This window comes from Xylaria bambusicola, assembly GCF_022495145.1.
Source record: "Xylaria bambusicola strain CBS 139988 unplaced genomic scaffold F5B22scaffold_29, whole genome shotgun sequence".
In the NCBI taxonomy this organism is placed as follows: Eukaryota; Fungi; Ascomycota; class Sordariomycetes; order Xylariales; family Xylariaceae; genus Xylaria; species Xylaria bambusicola.
In genome coordinates, this window is record NW_025953582.1 from 208,858 (window position 1) to 233,147 (window position 24,290).

Here is a 24,290-nt window from a genome sequence, read left to right on the forward strand (position 1 = left end):
ACCGTTTTCACTTACGCCTTTTTGTCTCCACGCTACAGCTTCAAAGGTGAAGCCAGGTAGATCATAAAATTCCGGTTTTGGATGTTCCTATGCCAAATCTTCCAACGTGTAAACACTATATTACAATACGACAAAGAAACCAGTGTAAAATAGCTTAATATCTGACTACAAAGGGGATTGCATGATGCTGGTACTACACTATATATCTATCGCACGTCCCAAGCGCCAGGTTGCGCTACCTTCACGTATGAATACATCCAATACTCAAGATACAAAAATAACTGTTACTTTACTAGCCGGTTGATCTCCAAGCACACTGATTACAATAAAATGTCCAGGAAACAAGGTCTTCGAAGGAGAATAGAGGACACGTTTTTAAGCAGGGTGCAAGAAGCTAACCCTGATCTCGAGACCTATTATGAAGGGAGACAGGGGGGTAGTAGCAAGACAGTCAAGTCTTACGTTAAAATTAAGGGCAGGAACGCGGAACTCTGGAAAGAATTCAATTCTGCCAATATTACCTCGGCATATCGCCATGTTCTTGATACAGTCGTCAATCGCCCTCCAAGCTCCAGGCCCTCAAGAAGTATGTGTCTCATAGGCCTGGAAGAATCAATGAAAAATATTGTTCTCGATTGGTGTAAGAAGAGGATTGACGAAGGCTTGAAGCTCGCGGCAGCTGTGATACAAAAGGACTTAGGACAGCCGCAGATTGAACCATCCTTCAGAGTTGAGCAAATCAACATAGAAAAGGACCCGTCTCTAACTGAGAACATACCAGAGGAGGACCAGGATAGGCCAGGGAAATATGTCAGGCCTGATGCATATGTAATGGGGCGTGCAGATATTCAAAGCGGCCCTATGTATATGCCACTCGAAATCAAACCAAGTTCATTATGGAGGTCATCAATGTTAATGACCGATGAGAAGTCACAAGCTGGTCTTCAGCCTCTCAGGCAGCTCGGCACCTATTGCAAAGTTTGCGATACGCGAATTGGCGTGATAATTACACCAGAAGAGGCAGTCGCGGTACGTTATTATGATATCAGTGAATGGGAGGTTGGATGCCACTTCATGCCCGTGCCCTGGAGCAACTCCGGCGATCAATTGACTGTTAACTTGGCAATCTGGGCTTGTGCAGCACTCAGTCTGAATGATAAATACCACCATATTGTCCCTAAACCGCACTTATTCCCTGAGATCAACACGTGGCAGGAAGCCCCTTCGAAAGGGTACTACCGGCACCTATATTCGGGGCGATACGACTCGAAATTACCCCCTGGAGCAATTATTGATACCAAAGAAAACTCCCTGGAAGAGGTTCCGGAACGTGTAGTTGTTACAATCGGCTCCTCTGCGGAAAATATCTTAAGAGGGCAGAGGCGAGCCATGGCACAGCAGGAGCTCCGAAGAAGGTGCCTGCTCAGCGTCAAGAGTGGTGGCTCAAATAAAAGAAAGGCGATTAGTGACACAGAGTCAAGAGCTAAGAAAGTAGCTCGTGTTGATCCCGACAGTACTATTAAATGATGATAATTACAATTGTAAGATGTGGGCTAGTAAAGAAGGGGTACACAGGACTAGATTAAAAACGGTAGTTTCAAACGGACAGGTCTGGATGTGCAGTAGGGCCCACTCTAAACGTGCAGTACGCAGCTGTAGTTAGCCGCCAAAGACTGTAGCGGGCTGCAGCGATTCGTTAGTACCGTTTTCCCCGCACTATCTATACCTTTAAGGCTTTAACTATTAGCCTACCGTACTAAGCCTAATATATATTTACAACCTAAACCTACGTATTAACGTTGTACTTTTGAAATATATAGTTGAAAATGGCGTTGGTTAACAACTCACGATAACCTCATACCTTACAACCCATGATTTTGGTGCGTTAATGTATACAGTGTGCAGATGTCGTAGCCAGCTGAAAACCCCTGCCAACAACTGCGTACTGCACGTTTAGAGTGGGCCCTACTGCACATCCAGACTTGTCCTTTCAAACAAGATTGTCTCACTTGGGATTTCTCAATAGACTGCCATGGTAAAACCCTATATTCATTGGTAGTCACCACATATCATCTAATATCCTATACGTGATATTAAAGCTCTGGAGTCCTTCTTTCGAATTTCTATTGAGATTGTAATTATGTGTAATAATTATGCATCCTAGACCCCATTCGGCCAAGTTGCACTAGGTATAGGAGAGATTGTGACCTCTTTGTTAGGTGTCTGACACATCCCCACCCCCTCACTTAGATAAGTGACAAAGAACAAACAGTGCATCTGGTTATATAAAGCTATACAATATGCTCCATTCTATGACCTCACCCGTATGTGAGCACGATTGCTCCTATCACGGCGTTGTACAAGCAGAACGTATCCAGTACAATGAATCTCCCTGCGCTTGAAGGCCCTAGGATTGGTCCATTCGATGTGCTTGGATCGGGATTCAGTATCAAATTTTTAGATAAGCTTGGAGAAGGAAGTCATGCAGTTGTGTGGAAGGTTGAGATCAATGGTCTTGTCTACGCAATCAAGATGGTACGTTACGTCCTGAGTTCCATTTACCCACCATGACTGACCTGAAAGTAGTTTAACAACTACAAAGTCTCGGACTTTACATATCAAATGGAGTTGGCCTTGCTCTACAAACGTGGTATTACAGATAGCCAAATCCTGGACTCTATGGATCCATTCAACAACGAATGTAGAGCCTATGGCCGCATTTGTGAGGCAAATTTAACACATATAGCAGCGAAGTGCTATGGTTATCTTTTCCTTAGCTACCAGGTGGATAGATCTTCAGACGAAGATGAGGATGATCCACGTCAGCTGGCATGGACGAGAACAGAAACATTGAAACGCGATGAGTCTACCAAAAGGGTTCCGATTCGAGCAATTGTCAAGGAGTATATCGAGTCAGAGCATGCCTTCACGCCAAGAATGATCCCTAGGATGCTTCGCAATATAAAGAATCTTCATAAGCATGGAATTGTTCATCAAGATATACGTTCAGCAAACTACAAAGATGGACTTCTGGTCGATTTTTCATGCGCCATGACTGTACCCCATTACCTCCTCGACATAGAATTAGGCCACGTCTCGAAAGAGTTCATCTATGCCTACGAAATATCCGATGCACAAGATTTTGATCATATGATTGCTGAGTGGAATGATCGAAATCGAGTACAGATATGGCACAGATTTCTTCCCAATTTTCTGTATTGCAACCGACTACGATCTCAACAGGTTGTTGCTGAAAAGACCGAAGGACCTGAATATGATGTCCATATTACTCGTCTAATAGCTCTTTCAAAGAGAGCAGATGAATGGAATGAAAAGGTTAGCGGGCGGATAAAGTGGCACGCGGCCGACTATGATTGGAGACATGGCATGGTGAATCCAAAATAGAACATCATAAAAAAAGGATTCAAAAAAGCATAGCTTGCTAGACCGTCATGGTGAAGTTCGCACCACGCCCCCTATGGACGTTGTAGTGTTCTGGTCAACAAGCATTTCTGTCATAATACCGTCATTCGGCTTTTCCGTCGGTCGCTTTCAGTTCATCCTCAAGGATTTTCAAAGTACGAAAAGCCCGGAGCGGTCCATTAGGATTGACGAGGCCATCAGGATCCCGAATTGTCTCCATATCGACTTTGTTCTTTGCAGTGGTATCCTCACCCGGTCGGATCGTGACGACTTGTGGCTTCACGTCAGGCTCTTCACCACTCGCTAAACCGCGATCCACGTTGATCTCATTGACGCTCTTGACCTCGTCGAAAGCACCGGAGATACCGCTGGGCTCCTCCGGCAGGTGGAAGAATGGAAGACCAGCATCTGCGTAGGCTGACTCCGAGATGGGGCACTCGGGAGGCTTCTGTCCCGTGATGTCGCGGAACATCGTGGTTGTCAGGATATGTACTGAAATCGCAATGGTTGAGGCTGGAACCCAGATTTGAGGGTCCATTTCGTCTTTCTGAATTACTTGTTTGATCTTTCCACCTGCAGCTACGCCCATGGGTCCGTACCAACCGCCGCCTCGGAGTCGCAGCACCAAATGTATCACGGAGTCCTGGGTTAATGAATTAGTGTCCATGTTTCTTAACCGTTGTGAAAATTCGAGTTAGCATCATATTCACCTTTTGCACATTGTAATCGGATAAGATTCGTTCTAGATAGTCAACAGGATGTCCTATATGACGAAGAGTTAGACTTACGATCTTCGAGCTGCGTGTCCGCAAATATCAGCCGCTGCTGGTCGGTAGGAATTCCTTCTTCGTCCTCTATGTACTGTTTGATTGTATCGACTGTATCCGATGAGGAACAACTAACAGGTATGGTCTTGCCGGTGAGAGTCTTAACTGTAATTCTGCAAGGGCCATGATAAGGGGTTCCCAGTGATTTTTGTAAGCGAGGTGGCGGAATCGTTCGCTCTGATGGCAAAGACGGGGTAATCTCAAACTGCAGGCCACCGACAGCCTCTTGTCCAGTCAGCTGCGCTTCCACGCTATACCCAGTACCCAGAGGCATAGCAACAAACTGTCTGACCACGCCAGGGGCGACTGCGAAGCCATCAATCCACATCTGTTCAGGGACAACAACATAGTCCTGGATGCTCTTGCCCTCGGCAATGAGATCAAGTCGTCTAATTTTTGTTTCCATACTCTCCAGATTATGTTCGCCTGAGACGGCGTTGACACCACCGGCATAAATCTTGATGGAGAAAGGATGGTTAGCTGTAAAGTTAACCCACATAGCCTCGCGCTGATACATGGTGAAAAATACGCCGGCTTGTGTAGTCATGTCTGCGGGTAACTTGGAAGCGAAATCACAAGTCTTGAATAGGCGGAAGTCGCCAAGGCCAGGTGGGAGTTGTGCGACTTCTGCATTGTCCGGAACACGGATTGTGCGCTTAAATTGAATCCTCAAGCGTTGCGAACGGTAGTGTGGCGATGTTTGCTGCACTACGATATTGTCCTTCTTGAGCTTGCATGTGTACACAGGAGGTGGCGGCATATTGTCTGCTGGTTCTGTGCACAATTACAACTTTAGTAATTGACTCAGACGGCGAGAAGGTGGGAAAACTTCCGGGAGTTCCCGAAGATAGCCTTGTAGAATATAATAATAGCCATCTACTTGAGAAGAAAGTATGACACAAACTTACCAAGGAAATTAAATGACGGCTGGGGTTCTTAGCGACGAAGGGAACTATGTTTAGACTGTTTATTCCGAGATGTCTGTGATGAAGGTATCGAGGTTGCTTTCCTGGCAGGAAGAAGAAGAAGCTGTGCACAGTCTTATGTTGGTGAGAAAAAGGTTAAAGGAGAAGCTAAATGGACTCCTAAGGCAAAAGAAAACTGCGTTCTATTAGGCAGACGCGTGTTCAGTGAGCGTTTGAACCTGGTGCCGCGTTTGCTGCGGGAAAGCATATGTGATACATGACAGGCTACAAGGTTCCCCGCGCCGATAGTATACCTTAGGTACTATTCTGAAGAGCGAAGCTATCTCTGCAGTTAACCCCACACTATGTCTGCAGTTGTACGGCTGCCACCATTAGGCGTGATCTAAAGATATATTTAGTGAACGGTATACTACTAAAATAACGTCTTTCTACTTAAGATATCTCTACTTATTACTACCTACACCTTCAACCCCGCTACCTCGAACGGAAAATAGTCGTTTCGGAAACTTCCAAAGACTACGAATTGGCTAACTCATCACTTTTTTGATCGTAAAAACTTTACAAATATGAAGGTTGGAAACTGTTGTATTGCATTATAAAGGATATATCGTATAAGTTTGGTGTGTATACAGTGTATAGACTATGCTGACAGATGACAGACAGATGGGAACGGTCATAAAACTGTAGATATAGTGTGAGGCTGACTACAGAGATAGCTTCTTTCATATGAAACCCCAAAGTACATGCAAAATATACCCCTGTGAAAGCATCTTTTAAGGATATTGTTATACATTTGATGGCATGGATTCCTTCACGTGTTTAGCTACCTGGGTAGGAACCTAGTTTATGAACGAAACGGATGGAAGTGAGCCAGAAAGTCCAGACTCACGTGAAGCAGGAACTTGTGAATCACTGTGTTACTACAGTAGAGATACAGACAAAGAGACTCTGTATATTGCCCTAAACTAGCACGAAACTTTCGTAGACTACCAAGTATCAATGCATAGTACCCTGTAGTCACGCACGCGAGTACCACACCAGTTATCCAATCTGCCTTCCGCGCGTTATTAATTCTAAACCCTTAGATCCAAGGCATTTACGGCATTAGCCTGTTCCTAGGGAAAGGGCTGTCTGATAGAAAGTGCCCCTAGTATTGATCCTGGAATGGACTAAATTTGCGACTTATAGCAGACCAAGTTCTCCTTGAAGAGCTCCATTTAGCCACATCAAGCTCTAGACATCATAAAAAGTTTTAATCCATTATAAGCTTATAATTGTTTTTCAATGCCTTGGTAGAACTTGACCGAAGTTTCTCTACAGAAGAACCCATCAATCCAGATCAAAGAGTTATTAGGCTGAGGGTGTTTCGCCCATCACAGAAGCCCTTTGACACTATGGGTAATTCTGATGGAAGCTTCAGGCAGGTCCAAGCAAGTATACCTAGTTAGAGTTGCCAGTGACTAGATAAATAGCGATATAGAATACAAAACTGGTAGCAATCATCCGGGTCAGTCTAGCTAGTCACCCCCCACAATTTCTTACCCAAGTGCAACCGAAGCCTGAAGCTATTCATCGTCAATATGATTTTTAGTTCACAGCGCCATTTATCACCTGGTAAATGCTTCGAAGGAGCAGTGTACTGTCTTAAGAATTAGTGATTTGCGAACTTGCGGAGCTGATCCCGATAAACTAAAGTGAGCCAGGAAGCATCGCATCAGCAGCTGCTGTGAGCCATGTATATATAGCGATGGATAGGGTCATGATTGAGTATGTGTCGACGCCGAAGAATCTGTAGTTGTTGACACCGACTCCCCTAAGACGCGATAAGATGTCCGTGATTCTTGAGTTCACGACCACAACGCAATCTTCACTGTGATTACACGGTCTGGTTTAAGGTTTACAGCAGTGTGGCCGATATAGATGGCTTATGGCGAAAACTGCCGATATAGACGTGGACTGAGGGTGACAGAAAGTCTGGGGCGATGGGGAGGCCAAGTGGTTGCAGGAGTAAAGTGATTATCAGAGATACTATTTGAATAGTTAGCGACTCTTTAAAGTGGGATATAAACCACTGGCAGCTAAGATACGATAATATACTATGACTACCTAGATATGTATTAAGATACCTCATAGTGACAGATGGTGTATTGTTACCCAACAGACCTGATTTTGAAACTGATCAATTAGTTGCGGCCGGAGCAACAACGTTCCACGATCGAGGATGGATTTACAGACCCTTAAAGTCAAGGATTCAAGGTTAGCGCTGAACGGGATAGATGGATGAATGTCGATATGAACTGTTTGTAATGGCATATCGACATCATTACCTTGCAGCCTAGGAGTAATCATACAAAGACAACGATGCGCAGTGCCATCTTCTGCTGGAAATAGTAGGCAATGTCGCTTCAGTAATAGTTAAATCCTGTAATTTCAAGGCTCCACCAACACTCAGCGGTTTCGATGCACATTCGACCAGGCCTCATAAATGTATAATTGTTTTGCTCCATCGAGGAGGCTCTAACACACCCGTGTCCAAGGTATGTTTCGCGTAGTGCTAGGGTTTTGTCAAAGCCTAGCCAATCGAAGAGCCCCCTGGCACTACATCACAGGGTTCCCGGGTTTGCTCACCTCTCCCTGTAATCACCGGTGCCTATTTCTGACATTCGGTCTTTGCTCATTTCCCAGTATATAAATCTTGCAGAGTTTTCATTCCATCACACGTGTAGTAGGATATAGGTCTTAGTGTTCATTGCTTGTTGGAAATGTTTACCTTGCTGGTGGGGAGAGATGTAAGAGCATAATCTAGCAAAACTTGGGGTATGAAACTCGGATTTTCTAGACTAAACCAATTTCCTCAAACAAATCTGTTCAATATTGCCAGTAGCTAGAAGACAAATGCCATGGACTGATACTGTGTTCTATTGCGTGTGCCCCGATGTCAACTCGTCCCACCATCTCATAACGCCTGAAGTCAAATTGCCAAAATCATTCTCTCTCTCTCTTTTTTTTTATATGTTTTATGGTGTTGTAATGATAGAGACGAGAACCAAATTCAAGAGAGTCGTGCATTCCACACTACTGCTTAGCCGCTGGAACGGCCATCGAGCTCCAATCTTTCGACTCCGACATTTCGGCTATGCATTTCTGCATATCTTCAACCTTCTCCCTGATCTTTTTCTATTACATATTGTTAGTGGCTAAAATTCTAAGTTGAAGAGATGTGTTTAGTGCTCTTACAATGTTGACATCGAACGATGGGAGGGCGAGGATGAAATAAGACTGCTCCTTCTTCGAGAATCCGATGAAGTAGCCGTGGCCTTCGGGACCCCACATACGTTCGAGGGTGACCTTGAGGATGCTCACATCCATAACCTCAGGGCCGTCCATAAGGAAGGTCTTTTGGGCCGAAATGTACGAGCCGCCCTCTTCCTCTTGTTGCTGCACTGGCTCCTGCCCCGTAACGGCAGGCTGCTTCGGAAGGGGAGGCGGCGGCATTGACCACTCCGCCGGAAAGGTGCACTGTCCCTCCATGATTGTTGATACGATATAAAAGCGATGGGTTGTAAGGTTCGTTGGCTTGTGGATGGTCCGCGAGGTTCTGATGTGGAAGAAAGAGGTGGATGTTGTGCTCGAGTGCTGTCTGTGCAAATGGGAGAGGAATAGGCTCTCTTTATACACGATGGCAACACGGTTCGTATGCCATAAGTCCCATCCTGTTGCCTTGCTGTAAGGTTTGCGAGGAAAACATTGCAATAACCTCCCTTAGAAAAGGAGGGGTCACAGAGCCAAAGCTGCAGACGTTGTCTCGCATCTTTGATTGTATGTTGAGGCTATGGACGATGTGTCCGATCTATGACTCCCTGCCCGATTCAGCCTCGAGAATCGAGTGGTCTTTTGATTGGTGGGTAATAAGGGAGGCTACGTTGCACCTCTCATGAGATGACTTGTTGATTGTTAGCTTCTGATTTTGTTTCTATTCTGGTTATCACATGATTGAATTATCAAAGTAGCGGTGGAGGACAGTCATAAATCTGTCAGATGATGCCTTCAAAAGTCTCAGTTGGTTTGCTCGTCTTCCACCACCAACGCAAACGTCCTTAGTGTGAAGTCGACGATATCAAGCTCTGTTCGATTTTCTTCAGTGAATTTAGCTATATGCACAGCATGGTTAAACTAGCATGGCACCACGGTATAGTGACCTAACGATTGGGACGAGTGTGGAGTGTTGACAGCGTCTATCCTTGTTTAAGAGATATACTTAGATGGCGTTTATTTTAGTCTAAAAAAGCCAACCGCACGCCACGAGCTGTTCTAGACACAGATGTTATTCGTCTGCTTCTCCTCTAGAATAAGTCTTCCCTTTACCCATCCTATTGTCATTTGTTCTGCGGCTAAAATTGCCAGCGGCTACTTTCACTCGAGAGTTAAAACAATGCAGTCATCAGGCCGCGGCCAACAAACAACAACGGCTGTCAATGGTTCTCATCGAGCAATGAGAACCAGTCGTCATGTATTGAGCTCGTTTGTTTTAAACTTACAGATGTGAGGGCGGCTCTGTAGACCGCATTGCGTACACGATATGTGTTCAGAGAGAAACAGAGGGGAACGATGTTTGTGTGAAGTATCATTCCAGTGTAACACAGGTCGAATTCTCAGCTTCTGTGAGCTGAAAGGTATGTTATATGCTAGATCCCTTGCGTAGAAATTGAGACACTCAAGGTCTTCCTCGAGGCCTTTACCCGGCGCCACTAAATGCGTCCTCGGGGACGGACATGATTGCGTCACTTGTCTCCCTTTCCCATATAGCTATATTCATGCTCTCAGCTTCTTCGGGGCAAGGGAGATGAAACCGGGGGGTGGCCGGATTCGACCTGTATTAAGCTCAACAACCGAGCCCGATAGAAATACGCAAACATGAGCGTAGGTCGCCGAAAGTGTTGGGATGATTTCAGAGTTCGAGTTCACAGTTATCCACCTACTAGCCAAAACCACGGTGTTTTTTTTGTCCTTGCTGTACTTGGTATTAATTTTCGAAGGTCTTCAACTCAAACTCGCAAACAGGTGTACAATCACCAAGTATTGCATCGAGAAATATGCAATACTGTAGCTGAGACGTAATTAAAAAAAACTTCAGCATTCGCCTAGAGCAAGTCGGCACACGAGGTGGCGACGACTTGAATAACCCATATACTAACCTACTCGGCGATGTCTCATACGAAAATGTAGCCAGTCAAGGAACCTCCAGACGCATTTATCAACAGGCATTCCACTCTGAATTAGGCATTCTTAATGACGATTTGGCGGGAACTAGACCTCGAATGCACGAGCATCTACACCAACGGCGATGCCTCGGATGGATTCTAAACTTTGAAGGCCATTACGGCGGACGACAGGTCGTGACCGGACAGAATTCGTCGCGACCTCTCGTCCCCCATCAGCCATAGGTACCCAGCTCGCCCAGGCCCCTGGGCGCAGACCTACACACTAGGGAACAGGGGGGTTAGGGGAGATGGCCACCGTGATTGACACGGACTTCTGAGACCATCTCCAAAGCCAACATGGTCTCCAATATTCGAACAGTTTCGTCTCGAGATCGAGACCATCTTGAAAACGAAGACTATCAAGATGCTCGTGTTAGTCAGCTGGGACGATTACGGTATTCTACACTATGTCTGGTTAACTTCATTCCAAATCTATCCTCCTACTTACTATATGACCACTCTGCAGTAAGTATAAGCCTAACGTAAAAAGCTGCGCTGTCCGTAGGACGCACACAGCAACTACTCCAAGAAAATCCATATCAAGTTCTATTTAGCAGACGGCCTTTAACATGGTCTTCAATTGGTGAGAACCTGGGGGATGGTCTCGCATACTCCCCCCTGTCGCAGCTACATGTTTAGGTACTCCCAGAAAATGTAAGATTACCTGGCCACAAACTTAAACAGCTTAAACATAGGCAGAAAAGGTTGAAATGCACATGTAGCGGAATGGAACGAGCAGCGGCATTCCCGTGTCACTCAAATGCGGCATGGGTGTTGCCTTTCGACTGGACGTTCCCCTGACTTGTCAATTTAGATAGGGGGTTTTCCTTGTAGCGGCGAAGCATACTATTGGATAAGAGGTGAGCAATATTATCGCGCACTACTATGAGCTACATAGTAGATCACTTGTTTAACTATAAGTATACCCGCATTAAACCGAATAGATTCGATCAGTGTGCAATGGCTTCTCAATTCTATTTCTGGTGTAGAACTGAAGCATTGCATCTGTTGAAGCATTTGGTAACAAGAGAAAGGGACTGATCTAGGTGGACGCCTGCGCAAGTACCTCCAAGTCGACAGCTCGCTTGCTTATCGATAAAGTTATTGAGTGGGGTAGTACAGCGATGTACCAACCTTAAAAATGAGTCACCCAGGAAATTTTGTGGTGCAGTTGTTAGGGGGCTATGGCCCGTGCGCAGAGCCTGAGCGGCAGAAGATAGGTCGCTCGATAGGTAACTGAACAGCGGAGGGGTGGTGGGGTTAAGTTTCCCGCCAGAAATACATCACAACTTCTGACTGGCAATTTCTCTCTCTCTACCTAGTCACTTTCTCTAGTTACGCCACACTGCTCAACAACACAACACAACACAACGATAACAACAGCTTGGAAGAATCGCGAACACCGCTGGCCCACGCAACAACAGAGACACAGAACAGCCAGAGAAGAGAAACCCGCGACCATGACGGTCGACAAGCCCGAAAACCCCGAGCACCCTGAGCTCGACTCCGGCTCGGAAAGCGGCTCAGAGTCCGAGACTGAGCAGCAACCCCAGTCCATCCTCAAGAATCCCATAGCTGCCGCCCCTCAAGCCGTCGAGCGACCGCCTCTACCGCCTCAGACAGATCCTAAGGATCTCGACATCTCGACTCTGTCGCCCACCACCCCCGAAATCATTGCCCGCCAGGCCACCATCAACATAGGCACCATCGGCCATGTCGCTCACGGAAAATCCACCGTCGTCAAGGCCATTTCAGGCGTCCAGACTGTCCGTTTCAAGAACGGTCCGTATTCCTACCGCATCCCTTGTCTCTAGATGCTATGCCCATCTATTCTCCTTCTATTCTCCTTCTATGCGTCGCAGTACTTTTATTTGCGTGCCGACACTGATGCTAACCTTCTTGCGACAGAGCTGATCCGTAACATTACCATCAAGCTGGGTTATGCAAATGCCAAGATATATAGGTGTTCCAACGAGGCATGCCCACGGCCGACCTGCTTCCGATCTTATAAGAGCGACCAAAGAGTCGACCCCCCTTGTGAACGTGAAGGATGTGGCGGAACCTACCAGCTCTTACGGCACGTCAGTTTCGTTGACTGCCCTGGTATGCAATCACCTGATATAGCCGTGGTGAGATAGAGACTGACTGAAATTCTAGGTCACGATATTCTCATGAGCACTATGGTATATTTGACTGATCACCTCGCTCCGCCTCCCAAGCTAATACTCTGTAGTTGTCAGGTGCCGCCGTCATGGATGCCGCCTTGCTTGTTAGTCTCCTCCACATTGCACTCTCCTTTTATACAAGAAGCTAATAGATGATAGCTGGTTGCTGGTAACGAAAGCTGCCCTCAACCCCAAACTGTATGTTCTCACATTCTAAGTTTGGGGATAATGTAGCTGATAGAATTAGTCCGAACATTTGGCAGCTGTAGAGATCATGAAATTGGGTATGTCCGCCTCCGAACATCCCTACCGTCTTGAATCCGGGTCGGCGCTCGAGATTTTCTCTGTGGCATGATCTTCAGGTGGCCAGATGTAACTGACTGCTCGACAGAGAACATCATTATTCTTCAAAACAAAGTTGATCTAATAAAGAACGAAACCGCTATGAAACATTATGGTATGTCGAACGTTTGTCTCAATAAGAGGAATTTATTTGCCTTATTACTATTCAAGAGATTAGATGTATTAACCGTAATCAGAGTCTATCCAGCAATTCATCCGTGGCACGGTCGCCAGCAAGTCACCTATTATACCCATCTCTGCTCAACTGAAGATGAACATTGACTCTGTCAATGACGCGATTGTTAATATCCCCGTACCCGTGCGAGATTTCTCCATGGACCCTTACATGATGGTCATTCGATCCTTCGATGTCAACAAGCCAGGTGCCGACATTGATGAGCTTAAGGGAGGTGTTGCCGGTGGTAGTATCCTTCATGGTATGCTTAAGATGGGTGACGAGATTGAAATTCGACCGGGTATCGTTACGCGTGACGACAAGGGCAACCTGAGGTGTACCCCGATCTTCAGCCGCATCGTTTCCCTCAACTCCGAGGCCAATGACCTCAAATACGCTGTTCCTGGTGGTTTGATTGGTGTTGGTACACGAATTGACCCGACACTCTGCCGAGCGGATCGTCTTGTTGGTTTCGTCCTTGGTCTCCGTGGAAGATCCCCGGATATTTACGGCCAGATCGAGGTCAACTTCTACCTGCTCCGACGTCTTCTCGGTGTCGCCGATGGCAAACAGCGCAAGGTCGAGAAACTTGCCAAGAATGAGATTCTCATGGTTAACATTGGATCGACATCAACTGGTGCCAAGGTCGCAGCCATCAAGAGAGATGCTGCTAAGCTGGTTCTCACAAGTCCCGCTTGTACAAATATCGGAGGTAAGCGCTGCAATTATTTTAGGCATCACCTCTTTCTATCTTATGCAAACCACAATATTAAATTATAATGCGAATGCTAACCCGATCCATCACGAACAGAGAAAATCGCTCTCAGTCGGCGTATTGAAAAGCATTGGCGTCTTATTGGTTGGGCTACTATTACGGCAGGTGACATCCTGGAGCCTACTAGCATGTAAATGAGACATGACAAAAATAAACCAGCACGTTAATCCACTACGACGACCGTGAGGTTTGCCAGTAATACGTCTGACCTGTTTCTTGGTAACCTTGCCACTCATCTTGAGATATCTCACTGGCTTGTTCTTGTTGTTGTCTCCTTGACGAATTTCACGTGTGAACGGATGACTTATCATCTAGCAGGCTATAGCTAGACTTTTTTGATGACGGAGATTGCATCATGCCATCGGTTCGGAAGGAGGGGCCATTTCGGTATGATTGATACAGGTTGGAGTCCGGACTGGTGTGATTGGAATTGCGGTTTTGTTGAATAGCATCTGGCGGCCAGGAAAAAGCATCAGTTCAAATGATAGTGTGCTTAGATAGTCTGGTATCTATTTGTATTCATAGATGCGTTTCCGCGCCAGCGTACTAGCATCTAGAAAACTAAAAGAACGAGTCGAAACATAAGTATTCATTTCAATCTTTGATTCTATTAATCAAGATTCACCTCACATTTGATCAACAAGCCTGTTGGGCGAAGCAAATGAGGCCGTAGTTTTGAAACATCTGAGCCACAGGGGCCCAAGTCGAAAGCGGCGAGTGTCTGACGGTTGACTGACGGCCGCCGGCACTTGAGCTATTCATGCAAGACGAAACAAGACACATATTACAAGGAACGCTCTCCGTTCCAAACCAAATTGGAAGTCTATTGCTATGATACTAATAGCTTAAACGTGAAATATCGACTCTTAACAAACTTATCTTGTTAATTGGCGCTCCATTGACATTTCCTCGTTCAATTGAACCAGACAATCCACCGAGCACGCGACCCCTCCTGACCGAGTCTACCCCTCTAGTTCCCTCCCCCCACCAAAGCCAGAAGATCAACGCTCGACTCGATCAAGTTGCACGAGGAGAACGAAAGAAGGAAAACAACTATATAAAGCAATAGAAAAAGGAAAAATCGCAGATACAAGGAAAACAAAAAATGTCCGGCCTCGACTCCCAAGAAATCAAAGACGCCTACGACGCCGTGCGCTCCGACAAGGACGAGACGAACTGGCTGCTGATCTCGTACGCGGCGCCCACGGGCCGCGACCTGAAGCTCTCGGGGACGGGCAAAGGGGGACTCTCGGAGCTCGCGGCGCATCTGGACGACGGCCAGGCGCAATGGGGGTACGCGCGCGTGGAATACGCGAACGACACCGAGAGCAAGCGGGTGAAGTTCATCCTCGTGGTGTGGATCGGGGCGAGCACGAAAGTGATGCGGAAGGCGAGGGTGGGGTTCGAGACGGCGGAGGTCAAGAAGGTCCTGAGCCATCATAGCATACAGGTCGATGCTACGGATAGAGGAGATCTGGACGAGAAGGATGTTGTGCCGAGGTTGAGGAGGGCCGGGGGTGCGGATTATAATGGGGGGAGAGGTTAGGGGGAAGAGGGGATGGATGGATATTATTTGGCATCATGGGCGCATATGGAGCACTTGGCGATATGATCTGTTTGCATACAGTGGCGGCGATGGCGTATATACACATATATATATACATATACATACGGTACAATATAGCGATGAATAGACAGCGGCGATTGGAAGAGCAGATGTTATGGTACTAGGAACGAGATCAACCATGAATCTATCTATCTACGCCATTTTCATAGCCATCTTCATCATTCCCAACCTCCGACCGATCAAGCAAGTATACAATACCTATCTAGGTATTTATTTTTTTTATTTACCTATTCGTCTCCTCCTTCACAACCTCGCCCCCCCATCCCCTCAAATTCACCACCTCAGGAACCCGCCCGCTCCGCACAATACACCAAGCTACCTCCTCCTCGCCATCGTTGACCTCCTGGTGTTCCGTCCACGCGGGTATAAGCGCGTAATCGCCGGGCGCGAGATCGACCCGCGTCTTCCCGCCCTCGGAGACGATCGCGCCCTTGCCGCGCACCGCGTACACGATCGTGTCTTGGGCCCCGTGGTGGTGGACTGCTGAGGACGTGTGTGGTGATGCGAGCATGTGGGTTGCGCAGATGTTGGCGGTTTTGTCTACGATTGCGGACGAGCGGGATATTCCTGGGGTTTGAGGGCCGGAGGGAATGAGGGATGTGCTGGGGGTTAGGTGCACGGGTTGGGAGGGTTGTGGGTGCGACATTTGGATAGGGGTTGATGGTGATGGGATGGTGATGGGGGTGTGAGGGAGGGAGTGGACGGGTGATATTGTTACTTCATGAGAGGATATCTTGGAGTTATATATATCTTGCATTGATGATTGGTGAGTCAAGGTCGTAGTGACGGTAGAGTTTCATCGCATAACATCCATCCACTTGGGTTATCACGGAGCACTTTTCGTACGGTCTATTCTTCTTCGATGATACACATGGCTAGATGCCTTTAGGCACCTTGGTACTCATCACAGGGATTGCTGTCTACATTATTGCAGGTGTCGTTACAGACATGGCAGCAGTAGTTTTGAAGTCTCCAAAGCCAAAATCATCTTCATCTTGATCAGATGCGCCCAACACCAGCAAGAAAGGGTGTGCCCCGGTTAGGGAAAGTTATGCGAAATGCGGCAATGAATGCTTTCGTTAAATTGCATATAATATGATAATAAGAGTATTATGATAGTATAAGGTATAATAGAGGGGCATCAACTTGAACCTCCTGTCACAGTCAAACGAGGGCCCTCCATCGTCAATCCCGAAGTGAGTGTGAAGTGCTATGGACTCAGATATTGCCAAGATGGAGGTCACGAATCCTCGTCGCATATTAGCCGTGTCATCAGCTGATTCAGCACAACACCTTTCCCGTGTTTTAAAAGGTACCATCCCCATCTCTGTGAATAAGACTAGCAAGTAGACGACCATAGCTAACGTAGTCTGTAGACCTCACTGGCACAACACCGGAACAGACATCAACGTCCCTGGCCGGGGCATCACATAACCTCTCACTCAAAACCACATACTACACAGCAGAAGTGCCTATATGGCTGGATTTAATAGCATCGCCATCAGAATGGTCCGCTTCATTCCTCTCTGCTGAAGCGAAGGAAGTCCTGGAAGTACTCGGCGGTGTCATGGTAGTCTTCGCGCTGCCGGTTCACGCTACCTCCGACGAAGGAAAGGCCTCCCAAGATTTGATCAAACAAGTTGGGAAAGTCGTGAAGGAGGGCCTGGGTGGCTGGGAATGGGATGGCGTGGGCCTCTGTCTCGGCGTCGGCGAGATCGACGACGTCGATGTCTGGGACGACTGCTGCGCCGAGTCAGGACTAGAGTTCGTGCAGGTCAGGAGCCAGACGACGCCCACCAGGAATGAATATGGAGGTACGTAACTCCCCCTCCCTTTCTTTTTGATATTATCGAGGGATAGTGATTCATAAGGTGCTGTTTAGAAAAAACCGGGATACCACGAGCCTTGGAGGCATTGGAAGCAAACGACTGGGCAAACGCATCAGCCGATGATCTCGGCTCCGATTTCGACGACATAGACGCCGAAATCGAAGCGCACAAGAATCGCCAAGAGGCTAGCGAGGATCCTAATGCTCCTGATTTAGATCCCGAGAGTTTGGATTTCGGCTTCGATCGTGAGGATTTTGAAGGTCTGAGGCGCGCGATATGGAGCTCGGGGAAGGAGGATGGCGAGTCGAGCATAGATGGCGAGAAGAAAGCGCCGGACGACGCGGAGGACCCGATCGATGATGAGGATGTTCAGAAGATGGAACGCTTGATGGCGAAATTGCAGGCTGTGAGGGATTCGAATGCGGGCTTGCCTGAGGACCAGCGGAAGCGAGCCGCGGCGAAGGCTGTGGCTGAAGTAATGAAGGAAATATGATGGATCATGCTGTTGGGAGAATCATCTTTGATTTTACTCGGATTTACCGCCTTCATGCCCAATCTCAACTGCCACTCCTCGTGTTGTTCGCTGGACTGAGATCGTGGCTCAATGACGTGAAAAGAAGGCCGCTTACCTGTTCGTGGTCGTATTGAAGGGCCATCTTATAGTGGTGTAACGATATAAAGCGCTATCCTACCCCTCGTTTCGGATACTATACTTCAGTCGCAATTCTGGGCGAACTATATGGCGCATCAGTGTAAAGTCCCTAGTTAGTCACAGAGCAGGCACAGAGATCCGTTCTGGGCCCGAAGGTCAGACAAAGCATGAAAGCCAATACCGAAAAAATAGTTACAGCGCGAACGCGATAGACTAAATGAAGAAGAGAAAATAGATACAAGAATACAACGGTCTCGAAAGCCCATCTTAGCTCTCCTACGACCCCAAGACCTTGAAAGAGTGCGTCCCACTTCCCACAACGACAACATTCTGCGTATCACCAGGGAGCACGACCTCCGCCTTCGCATTCGGCGGGACAACGAGCGTTAGGTGAAAGCCCCCGTCATCCACCGTCCACTCCGTCGACACCCTCCCATAAGGACTCAGATACGACGTCTTCGCATACGTCAAGTTCCCCCCCGGCACAGGCTCCACGCGCACCGTCTTCCACCCGGGCTCAGCAGGCGCCAGACCGCCAATCGTGCGAAACATCCAGTTCGCAACGGATCCGAAAGCGTAGTGGTTGAAGGAGGTCATCATGTTCGGATTCACGGTGCCGTCGGGTAGAAGACTGTCCCACCGCTCCCACGTCGTCGTCCCGCCCTCGACGACCTGGTACAGCCACGACGGCACCGTCGTCTGCAGCAGCATCTTGTAGAACTCGGCCGTCAGGCCGTATTGTGTCAGTGCGAGACCGAGGAGATGCGTCCCTGCGAAGCCTGTGCCGACGAGGTAGTCGTTGTCCGCGATGAGCTTCTGCAGACGCGCTGCGGCGGCGACGTCCTGGCCTGTTCCCGGGGGGAACAGGTCGAAGTACAGTGATAGCGCAATTCCTGTTTGCGTCTCGTAGGCTACGGTGCCGGAGGAGGAGATCCACGCTGCTTGGTACGCCTTCTTGAGCGTAGCTGTTTGCTCTGCGTACTGTGCCGTCTCGGCTTGCAGACCGAGAACAGCAGCTATTCTCGACGCGAGATCCGTGACGTACACGAGGTACGCATCGGCTACTAGGCCCGAGTCCGTCGTCGCGCCGCCCGGGTTGTCGTTCGGCGCCTTGGGATCCAGCCAGTCGCCGTACTGGAAGAAACTGTGGTCCCACAGCCCGTTTGCGCCCCGCGGGATCCCGTGGTCGATCCAGGCCTGGACGCCGACGAATTGCTCTCGCAGCGCGGCGAGATCGCCCGTGGATTGGTACATGTTCCACGCGTTTGCTACTACTACGTCGCCCCAGACGGCTGCTGGGAAGGCGGGTGATACGGCCGGGACATTGGGTACCACGACGGGAACAATGCCTAGAGAGAGTTAGTGCGCTGCTCTCGGTGCTTTTGGGAATCATCAGGGACTGACCGTTATTTTCGAGGGTTTCTGATACCACGTCCTGTTCTGCGTTAATACAACCATGTCGAATCGTCGTGCAAGGCGTGTCATGTTTCGTTCGCTCTTAGAGGTAGGGAATGGACTAACCTTCAGCCAGCCTTTCCAGAATCCCGCCGCGTCGTACAGAAAGTTGGCCGTGGGAGAAAAGGCATGCGCATCGCCTGTCCAGCCTAGCCTTTCGTCACGCTGCGGGCAGTCTGTTGGGACACTCATAAAGTTCCCCTTCACTGTACACGGGTGTTAGGTAACGTCAGATAATCACGCGCGGGAGCCATCCGACAAATCACACGGAACGGACAAACAAGGCAAACTTACGACTCCACAGAATGTTTGCTACCAGCTTGTTCAGCAGCGAATCCGACGTCTCAAACTCCCCAGTCCGCTGCATGTCCGAGTGTACGACGATGGCCTTGACCGAGTCTCTGCTGAGGGGTGTCTGCTCTGTCGGCCAATTGTTCACTTGCACGTATCTGAAGCCGTGGTACGTGAACGTCGGTTCCCATGTCTGTGTGCCGTTGCCGGACAAGACGAGGGTGTCGGTTTGCTTAGCGGTTCGTAGCGGAGCGGTGGCTATCTCTCCATGTTCAAGCACTAGAGCAGGCGTAAGTTAATCAAGCTATATGGAGGACACAAGGGACTTTTCCTTACCTTCTACGTGAACCATCTTGATCTTAGTGCCGGCGGGCCCGGACACGTTGAGCCGGAGCAAGCCGACGAGATTCTGCCCAAAATCGAGGACTGTGGCCCCTGAGGGGGTAGTGATGATTTCTTGTAGCTCGACTTCTTCTAGGCGCCGGATTGGCGGTCCATCTGGCGCAACTAATCGGCTCAATGGGGATGCAATTGCTTTTACGCCAATCCAGTTAGAGGAATTCGCCGGTGGCATGAAGTTCGAGGTCGCCCAGCCAGACTGCTCTTTCGCCGTATCGTAATATTCTCCATCGTAGATTTCTGAAGTCGTGATAGCCCCGGTACTAGATGACCAGGTCAGATCTGTCGCGATCGTCTCGCTGCTTCCGTCTGCGTCCGTGACTACGAGCAGAGCAAAGGCGCCCAGGGTGTCGCCCCAGATGTTCCGTGTCGTCTCGAATCCAATGCGGCCTGAGTACCAACCTTCGCCGACATGGATACCGATCGTGTTAGAACTGTCTTCCAGCAAATTCGTGACGTCGTATGTATCATAAACAAGTCGGTGTTGGTAGGATTGCCAGCCTGGAGCGAGGACAGCATCGCCAACCCTTTGTCCATTTATGAAGGCTTCGTACACTCCTTCGGCGGTTATATATAAACGCGCAGACGTGATGTTGCCATCTAAGGAGAAGTCTTTTCGGAAGAGAATAGGCTGGTGTGGAGAACCTTGCTCTGTGGGTTTGTCTGCGGCAATCATCTGGGCACCAGCCCAGTCCTCGTCTGACAGCAGACCCGTCTCGACGGATACTGGGTCCGACCAGTCCGTGTCAATACCGCTGTCGCCACCATATGATCTAACCCGAACAATGGCCGACTCAGCAGAGGTCAACGCAACCGTGGGCCAGTCAACAAGGACTGAGTCTGAGGAGGTGAAGTTGAAGACATCAGAGGTTCCTTGTCGAGATACCTCTATACTATAGCCGCTCTGAGTCCAGTTGCCCGCGTCCCCTTCAAACCGCCATGATATCCGCGGGCTAGCCTCACCGATACCTAGAGCAACCCGATGATGCTCGAACGAGACCTGAGAAATGGATACTGCCATTTTCGAGGCGGATTAGTCTTGCTAAGGCTTACTCACTCATCCTCCGACCAACTAGCGAAGGCAATAATGGAAAGAGACTCAACCAACCTCTCGATTTATGCTTCATATTTATATGATATAGCCTCCTCAGAAGTTCGGTTCATTGGTCACCCGAGCGAGGGGAACCATCAGAGCGCCCTCGCATGTTCTTGTCCGGCGGGGTAAGTGGTATATGGGGACGTTTGCTGTATACTGTGAGCACGGGATCTCATCTGATCTCTCGAAAGTGACCCGAGTGCTTCGTCCCATACCTTTCATGCCTCGTGCAACATCAATGCTGGCTGGACTGTGGAGAAGGCAAGGTAGAAGTTTGGCGATGTTGCTCGCCACGGGTAGGAATGCCGGGGGGTTGACGTGGAGCCGTACCACTTCCCCCGCATACTACTCAACCTAGCGATCCGGGGGGTCTAGAAGCACAACAGCACATGCTTGATCGTGGCTCTGAGACAGCTTTCGCCAACTCAACCCACCTGCCGTTTACGTCATTGTATTAGCGCTTGCATGAATTCAGACAAGGCAGGAAGGTCTTTACAAAGTGGTGCTCGAATCGTTCAAGCATCGGCAGCGCGGCCGAGAGTGACGCCGAGACTCACCGCTGCTCTTTCTGTTGTTCGGGTTAACGTTGTATTCAGGTGCTGAGCATCCCAGGCTAGATAGGCGGCCATCAGTACGCACCGGTGGAGCCAGCTTGGATCGACTGGATGAAGCTAGAACATGCGAAATGTCAGACATGTATAAGAATCTTGCGGCGCGGTCTCAGATCCCAGGTAAGACCAATCCGATCGGTGTAGAGAGTGAACTCGTTTTGAGATTCTCTATCTGCTGGATACCTAGATGATACACACCATTCTTCAGACGGAAGATAGTAAGATACAATGTGGATTTCCCAATCCCAATCATTCGCTCAAACTCACTTCGTACATCCTCCGTTGTAGGTCGTTGTCGATCCTCGTTAACACACTCGCATCGTCTCCAGAGCTTTGGCAGAACCTTTTCCGCTCAACATTGAACTCCAGCGCTGAACACGAAGAAAAAAAAGGGAAAAAAAGAAAACGCGGTAGAAGTGAGAAATGACAAGTATTTGTTCAAAAAGAATATGAAACGAATATCTTCGGGGTATCACAATAAAGAACTATTTTTAAATAGCAACATTTTATTCTTCTTTTAACGAAGTGTGTATACCGCCATTATACCCGTAATCATCTCTTGGCTCGCTGCCGCCACGCCGTATCGGTTGAACGGCATGTGCCTCGTAGCTGTGACTGTCATCCGGGTCGCTATTTGGTCGGTGCAGGAGAGACGAGAACACGATGCCATGGAGCTTGCCAGGTGCGTACGCATCAGCAACCAACAATTATGCTGGGGACGAGAGATGCAGAGGACAGTCCTGGTGAATACATACCCCAGACATAGATAATGGTTCGCACAATTCCAATTGCGACGACTCTGTTATAGAATTATCTCAGAACTTTTAAATAGCACCCAATTCCTTGAAATGCATAAAGAATTCGTGGAAGACCAGCAGCGAACCGAGGAAGAAGATAGAAGCGACACCAATTGTCTACCGCGTTGGAATGACAAGATTATACAAGTGCGGCACAGGCAGGATAAAGATAATCACATCTAGAATCAAGTCGCTGACCGCGAAGGATAGGTATAGCGGGAGAACACTGACACAACCCACTGCAGCGTATTCGGACTCGAGTTTGTTCCAGAGTAACGCTGGGTCAGGGCATTGAAAGGCGAGGGCGAAGAGGTATGCGATGCCCTAGCCGGCCGTCAGCCCGATGGCAATGTTGTTGACAATGATGAAGACGCGCACGCGGAAGATGCGGCAAAAAAAGGATAGCACCGATAGCTTGTCGAGTTGACTGTTAAGGTCTACCCACTCGAGGAGATAGGTCGATTCCTGATGAGTTTGAATCAAGCATCCTCTGAGAATATCATACTCACTGTCATGTAGCTGTTTACCATTCTTTTAATCTTCGAGTCTAGTGACTTGAAAACGGCTTAGACAAATTACGCCGAGAGTTACGAAAGGTTAGTAGCGGAGGAACCTCTCCCCTGTGGCCTCTAGCTCCAGCCTTTCGGAATAGAGCTCCCAGGCCTAGGCAAGGTCCTGGCTATTGGGGCTACATGGGCTGATGCTGACCAGGAGAAGGGCAAGAAATGGTTTAATAAGATCGCGACCCTCGGAACCTGCATCATGAACAACCCTGAGCCCAAGTCAGTAGCGTCTTTCGCCGTGTTCAACGAGACATTGATTGTGTACGGCTCCTATGGATGAAGCTATTTGCTCAACTTGAACAAGTACACAACGAAGACCGCTGAGGCTCTCGCTAAGTACACTGGTCTTATTCCTGGTGGTGGCATAGCCGTATCAGTTCACAGTCGCCGCGCACCTAAGCCTAGCGAGAAATCCGTGTTTGGCGCCCGAGTTGACCATCTCATTCTTGAGCTCGTTGCTATGACTGGGGTGAAAGATCTTGAGCTCAAGGGAGAAGAATGGGCACGGGGTCTCTTTCAAGAACTCAGAGAAGCCGGCACAGACAACGAGAAGATATATGGATCGTATTAGGCAAAGCTGTTACAGTTAAAGAAGAAATATGATCTGGACAATGTATTCAAAAACGCCGTCCCTCGGCTCTCAACTTGAGTCTGTTCCTGTGAGGGTTTTATAGGGATAGGTAATTAGTTAGGAAGTAAATGCAATATAAATCCAGTGGAAATGTGCTTTATATGGGTACTATCCTGCATCTCAAGACTCGAGGGGAGCAACATTCCAAGTAATAACGTACATTCATTTTCTATGATTTAGTTTAGATATCATGCAAGGTTCTCATACAAAGTAAATAACACCCCTTAGAATAGCCTAAATATCCTCCCATGTGTGCATTGTTGAGGAGCAAGTAGCACACAAGAAATCACAGCTCTAACATCTATCATTCTAATTATACGTATCAGACACGGTGTTGTTACCCTAAACTCTGATAATCATGATGCACGAAAGGACTTAGAATTGTAACCCGTGTTCCAGGAAGTTTTAGATTCTAATATCACCATTATATAAGTTTCCAGCATTT

The 24,290-nt window shown here is 48.2% G+C and overlaps 9 protein-coding genes across 9 annotated transcripts; 6 read left to right on the plus strand and 3 right to left on the minus strand.

Moving 5' to 3' along the window:
- Window positions 1–161: 161 nt before the first annotated feature.
- On the plus strand, window positions 162–1,540 carry F5B22DRAFT_611979 (uncharacterized protein). The gene has a single exon (XM_047975314.1). It carries the CDS (start codon window positions 331–333, stop codon window positions 1,525–1,527), a length of 1,197 nt encoding a protein of 398 aa, XP_047829579.1. The 5' UTR covers window positions 162–330; the 3' UTR covers window positions 1,528–1,540.
- Window positions 1,541–2,016: 476 nt separating this feature from the next.
- Window positions 2,017–4,117, plus strand: F5B22DRAFT_247910 (kinetochore Sim4 complex subunit FTA2-domain-containing protein). The gene is made up of 2 exons (XM_047969980.1): window positions 2,017–2,535; window positions 2,587–4,117. Exons 1-2 carry the CDS (start codon window positions 2,383–2,385, stop codon window positions 3,403–3,405), a joined length of 972 nt encoding a protein of 323 aa, XP_047829580.1. The 5' UTR covers window positions 2,017–2,382; the 3' UTR covers window positions 3,406–4,117.
- On the minus strand, window positions 3,466–5,428 carry F5B22DRAFT_247913 (uncharacterized protein). The gene is made up of 4 exons (XM_047969981.1): window positions 5,159–5,428; window positions 4,212–5,024; window positions 4,134–4,165; window positions 3,466–4,066 (listed from the first exon to the last, which is right to left on the minus strand). Exons 2-4 carry the CDS (start codon window positions 5,008–5,010, stop codon window positions 3,527–3,529), a joined length of 1,371 nt encoding a protein of 456 aa, XP_047829581.1. The 5' UTR covers window positions 5,011–5,024; window positions 5,159–5,428; the 3' UTR covers window positions 3,466–3,526.
- Window positions 5,429–11,678: 6,250 nt separating this feature from the next.
- On the plus strand, window positions 11,679–14,570 carry F5B22DRAFT_611986 (elongation factor Tu GTP binding domain-containing protein). Its single transcript, XM_047975315.1, has 9 exons — window positions 11,679–12,219; window positions 12,346–12,540; window positions 12,595–12,620; window positions 12,671–12,706; window positions 12,762–12,800; window positions 12,850–12,886; window positions 12,994–13,059; window positions 13,142–13,831; window positions 13,931–14,570. Exons 1-9 carry the CDS (start codon window positions 11,898–11,900, stop codon window positions 14,026–14,028), a joined length of 1,509 nt encoding a protein of 502 aa, XP_047829582.1. The 5' UTR covers window positions 11,679–11,897; the 3' UTR covers window positions 14,029–14,570.
- A 36-nt stretch (window positions 14,571–14,606) lies between these two features.
- Window positions 14,607–15,544, plus strand: F5B22DRAFT_611988 (uncharacterized protein). Its single transcript, XM_047975316.1, has one exon. It carries the CDS (start codon window positions 15,000–15,002, stop codon window positions 15,438–15,440), a length of 441 nt encoding a protein of 146 aa, XP_047829583.1. The 5' UTR covers window positions 14,607–14,999; the 3' UTR covers window positions 15,441–15,544.
- Window positions 15,545–15,744: 200 nt separating this feature from the next.
- Window positions 15,745–16,167, minus strand: F5B22DRAFT_647841 (RmlC-like cupin domain-containing protein; the record flags this gene model as incomplete). The annotated part of the gene is made up of 1 exon (XM_047978936.1): window positions 15,745–16,167. One exon carries the CDS (start codon window positions 16,165–16,167, stop codon window positions 15,745–15,747), a length of 423 nt encoding a protein of 140 aa, XP_047829584.1.
- Window positions 16,168–16,754: 587 nt separating this feature from the next.
- Window positions 16,755–17,843, plus strand: F5B22DRAFT_637238 (uncharacterized protein; the record flags this gene model as incomplete). Its single annotated transcript, XM_047977407.1, has 3 exons — window positions 16,755–16,833; window positions 16,898–17,335; window positions 17,404–17,843. 3 exons carry the CDS (start codon window positions 16,755–16,757, stop codon window positions 17,841–17,843), a joined length of 957 nt encoding a protein of 318 aa, XP_047829585.1.
- Window positions 17,844–17,970: 127 nt separating this feature from the next.
- On the minus strand, window positions 17,971–21,349 carry F5B22DRAFT_248010 (extracellular glycosyl hydrolase family 78 protein). Its single transcript, XM_047969982.1, has 5 exons — window positions 20,085–21,349; window positions 19,752–20,027; window positions 19,524–19,663; window positions 19,407–19,437; window positions 17,971–19,351 (listed from the first exon to the last, which is right to left on the minus strand). The coding sequence occupies exons 1-5, from the start codon at window positions 21,166–21,168 to the stop codon at window positions 18,279–18,281; spliced, it is 2,604 nt and encodes an 867-aa protein (XP_047829586.1). The 5' UTR covers window positions 21,169–21,349; the 3' UTR covers window positions 17,971–18,278.
- A 2,064-nt stretch (window positions 21,350–23,413) lies between these two features.
- On the plus strand, window positions 23,414–23,785 carry F5B22DRAFT_647844 (uncharacterized protein; the record flags this gene model as incomplete). Its single annotated transcript, XM_047978937.1, has 2 exons — window positions 23,414–23,433; window positions 23,497–23,785. The coding sequence occupies 2 exons, from the start codon at window positions 23,414–23,416 to the stop codon at window positions 23,783–23,785; spliced, it is 309 nt and encodes a 102-aa protein (XP_047829587.1).
- Window positions 23,786–24,290: the final 505 nt, after the last annotated feature.

Coding starts and splice junctions, on each gene's coding strand:
- F5B22DRAFT_611979 (XM_047975314.1), top strand. CDS start 331: ATGTCCAGGAAACAAGGTCTTCGAAGGAGAATAGAGGACACGTTTTTA.
- F5B22DRAFT_248010 (XM_047969982.1), bottom strand. CDS start 21,168: ATGGCAGTATCCATTTCTCAGGTCTCGTTCGAGCATCATCGGGTTGCT. Junction 19,438..19,523: donor TCTGGAAAGGCTGGCTGAAG/GTTAGTCCATTC, acceptor AACGCAGAACAG/GACGTGGTATCAGAAACCCT. Junction 19,352..19,406: donor AGAAACCCTCGAAAATAACG/GTCAGTCCCTGA, acceptor AACTCTCTCTAG/GCATTGTTCCCGTCGTGGTA.
- F5B22DRAFT_611988 (XM_047975316.1), top strand. CDS start 15,000: ATGTCCGGCCTCGACTCCCAAGAAATCAAAGACGCCTACGACGCCGTG.
- F5B22DRAFT_247913 (XM_047969981.1), bottom strand. CDS start 5,010: ATGCCGCCACCTCCTGTGTACACATGCAAGCTCAAGAAGGACAATATC. Junction 4,166..4,211: donor GGACACGCAGCTCGAAGATC/GTAAGTCTAACT, acceptor TTGACTATCTAG/AACGAATCTTATCCGATTAC. Junction 4,067..4,133: donor CCGATTACAATGTGCAAAAG/GTGAATATGATG, acceptor TCATTAACCCAG/GACTCCGTGATACATTTGGT.
- F5B22DRAFT_247910 (XM_047969980.1), top strand. CDS start 2,383: ATGAATCTCCCTGCGCTTGAAGGCCCTAGGATTGGTCCATTCGATGTG. Junction 2,536..2,586: donor TTGTCTACGCAATCAAGATG/GTACGTTACGTC, acceptor ACCTGAAAGTAG/TTTAACAACTACAAAGTCTC.
- F5B22DRAFT_611986 (XM_047975315.1), top strand. CDS start 11,898: ATGACGGTCGACAAGCCCGAAAACCCCGAGCACCCTGAGCTCGACTCC. Junction 12,801..12,849: donor GCTGCCCTCAACCCCAAACT/GTATGTTCTCAC, acceptor TGATAGAATTAG/TCCGAACATTTGGCAGCTGT. Junction 12,887..12,993: donor TGTAGAGATCATGAAATTGG/GTATGTCCGCCT, acceptor ACTGCTCGACAG/AGAACATCATTATTCTTCAA.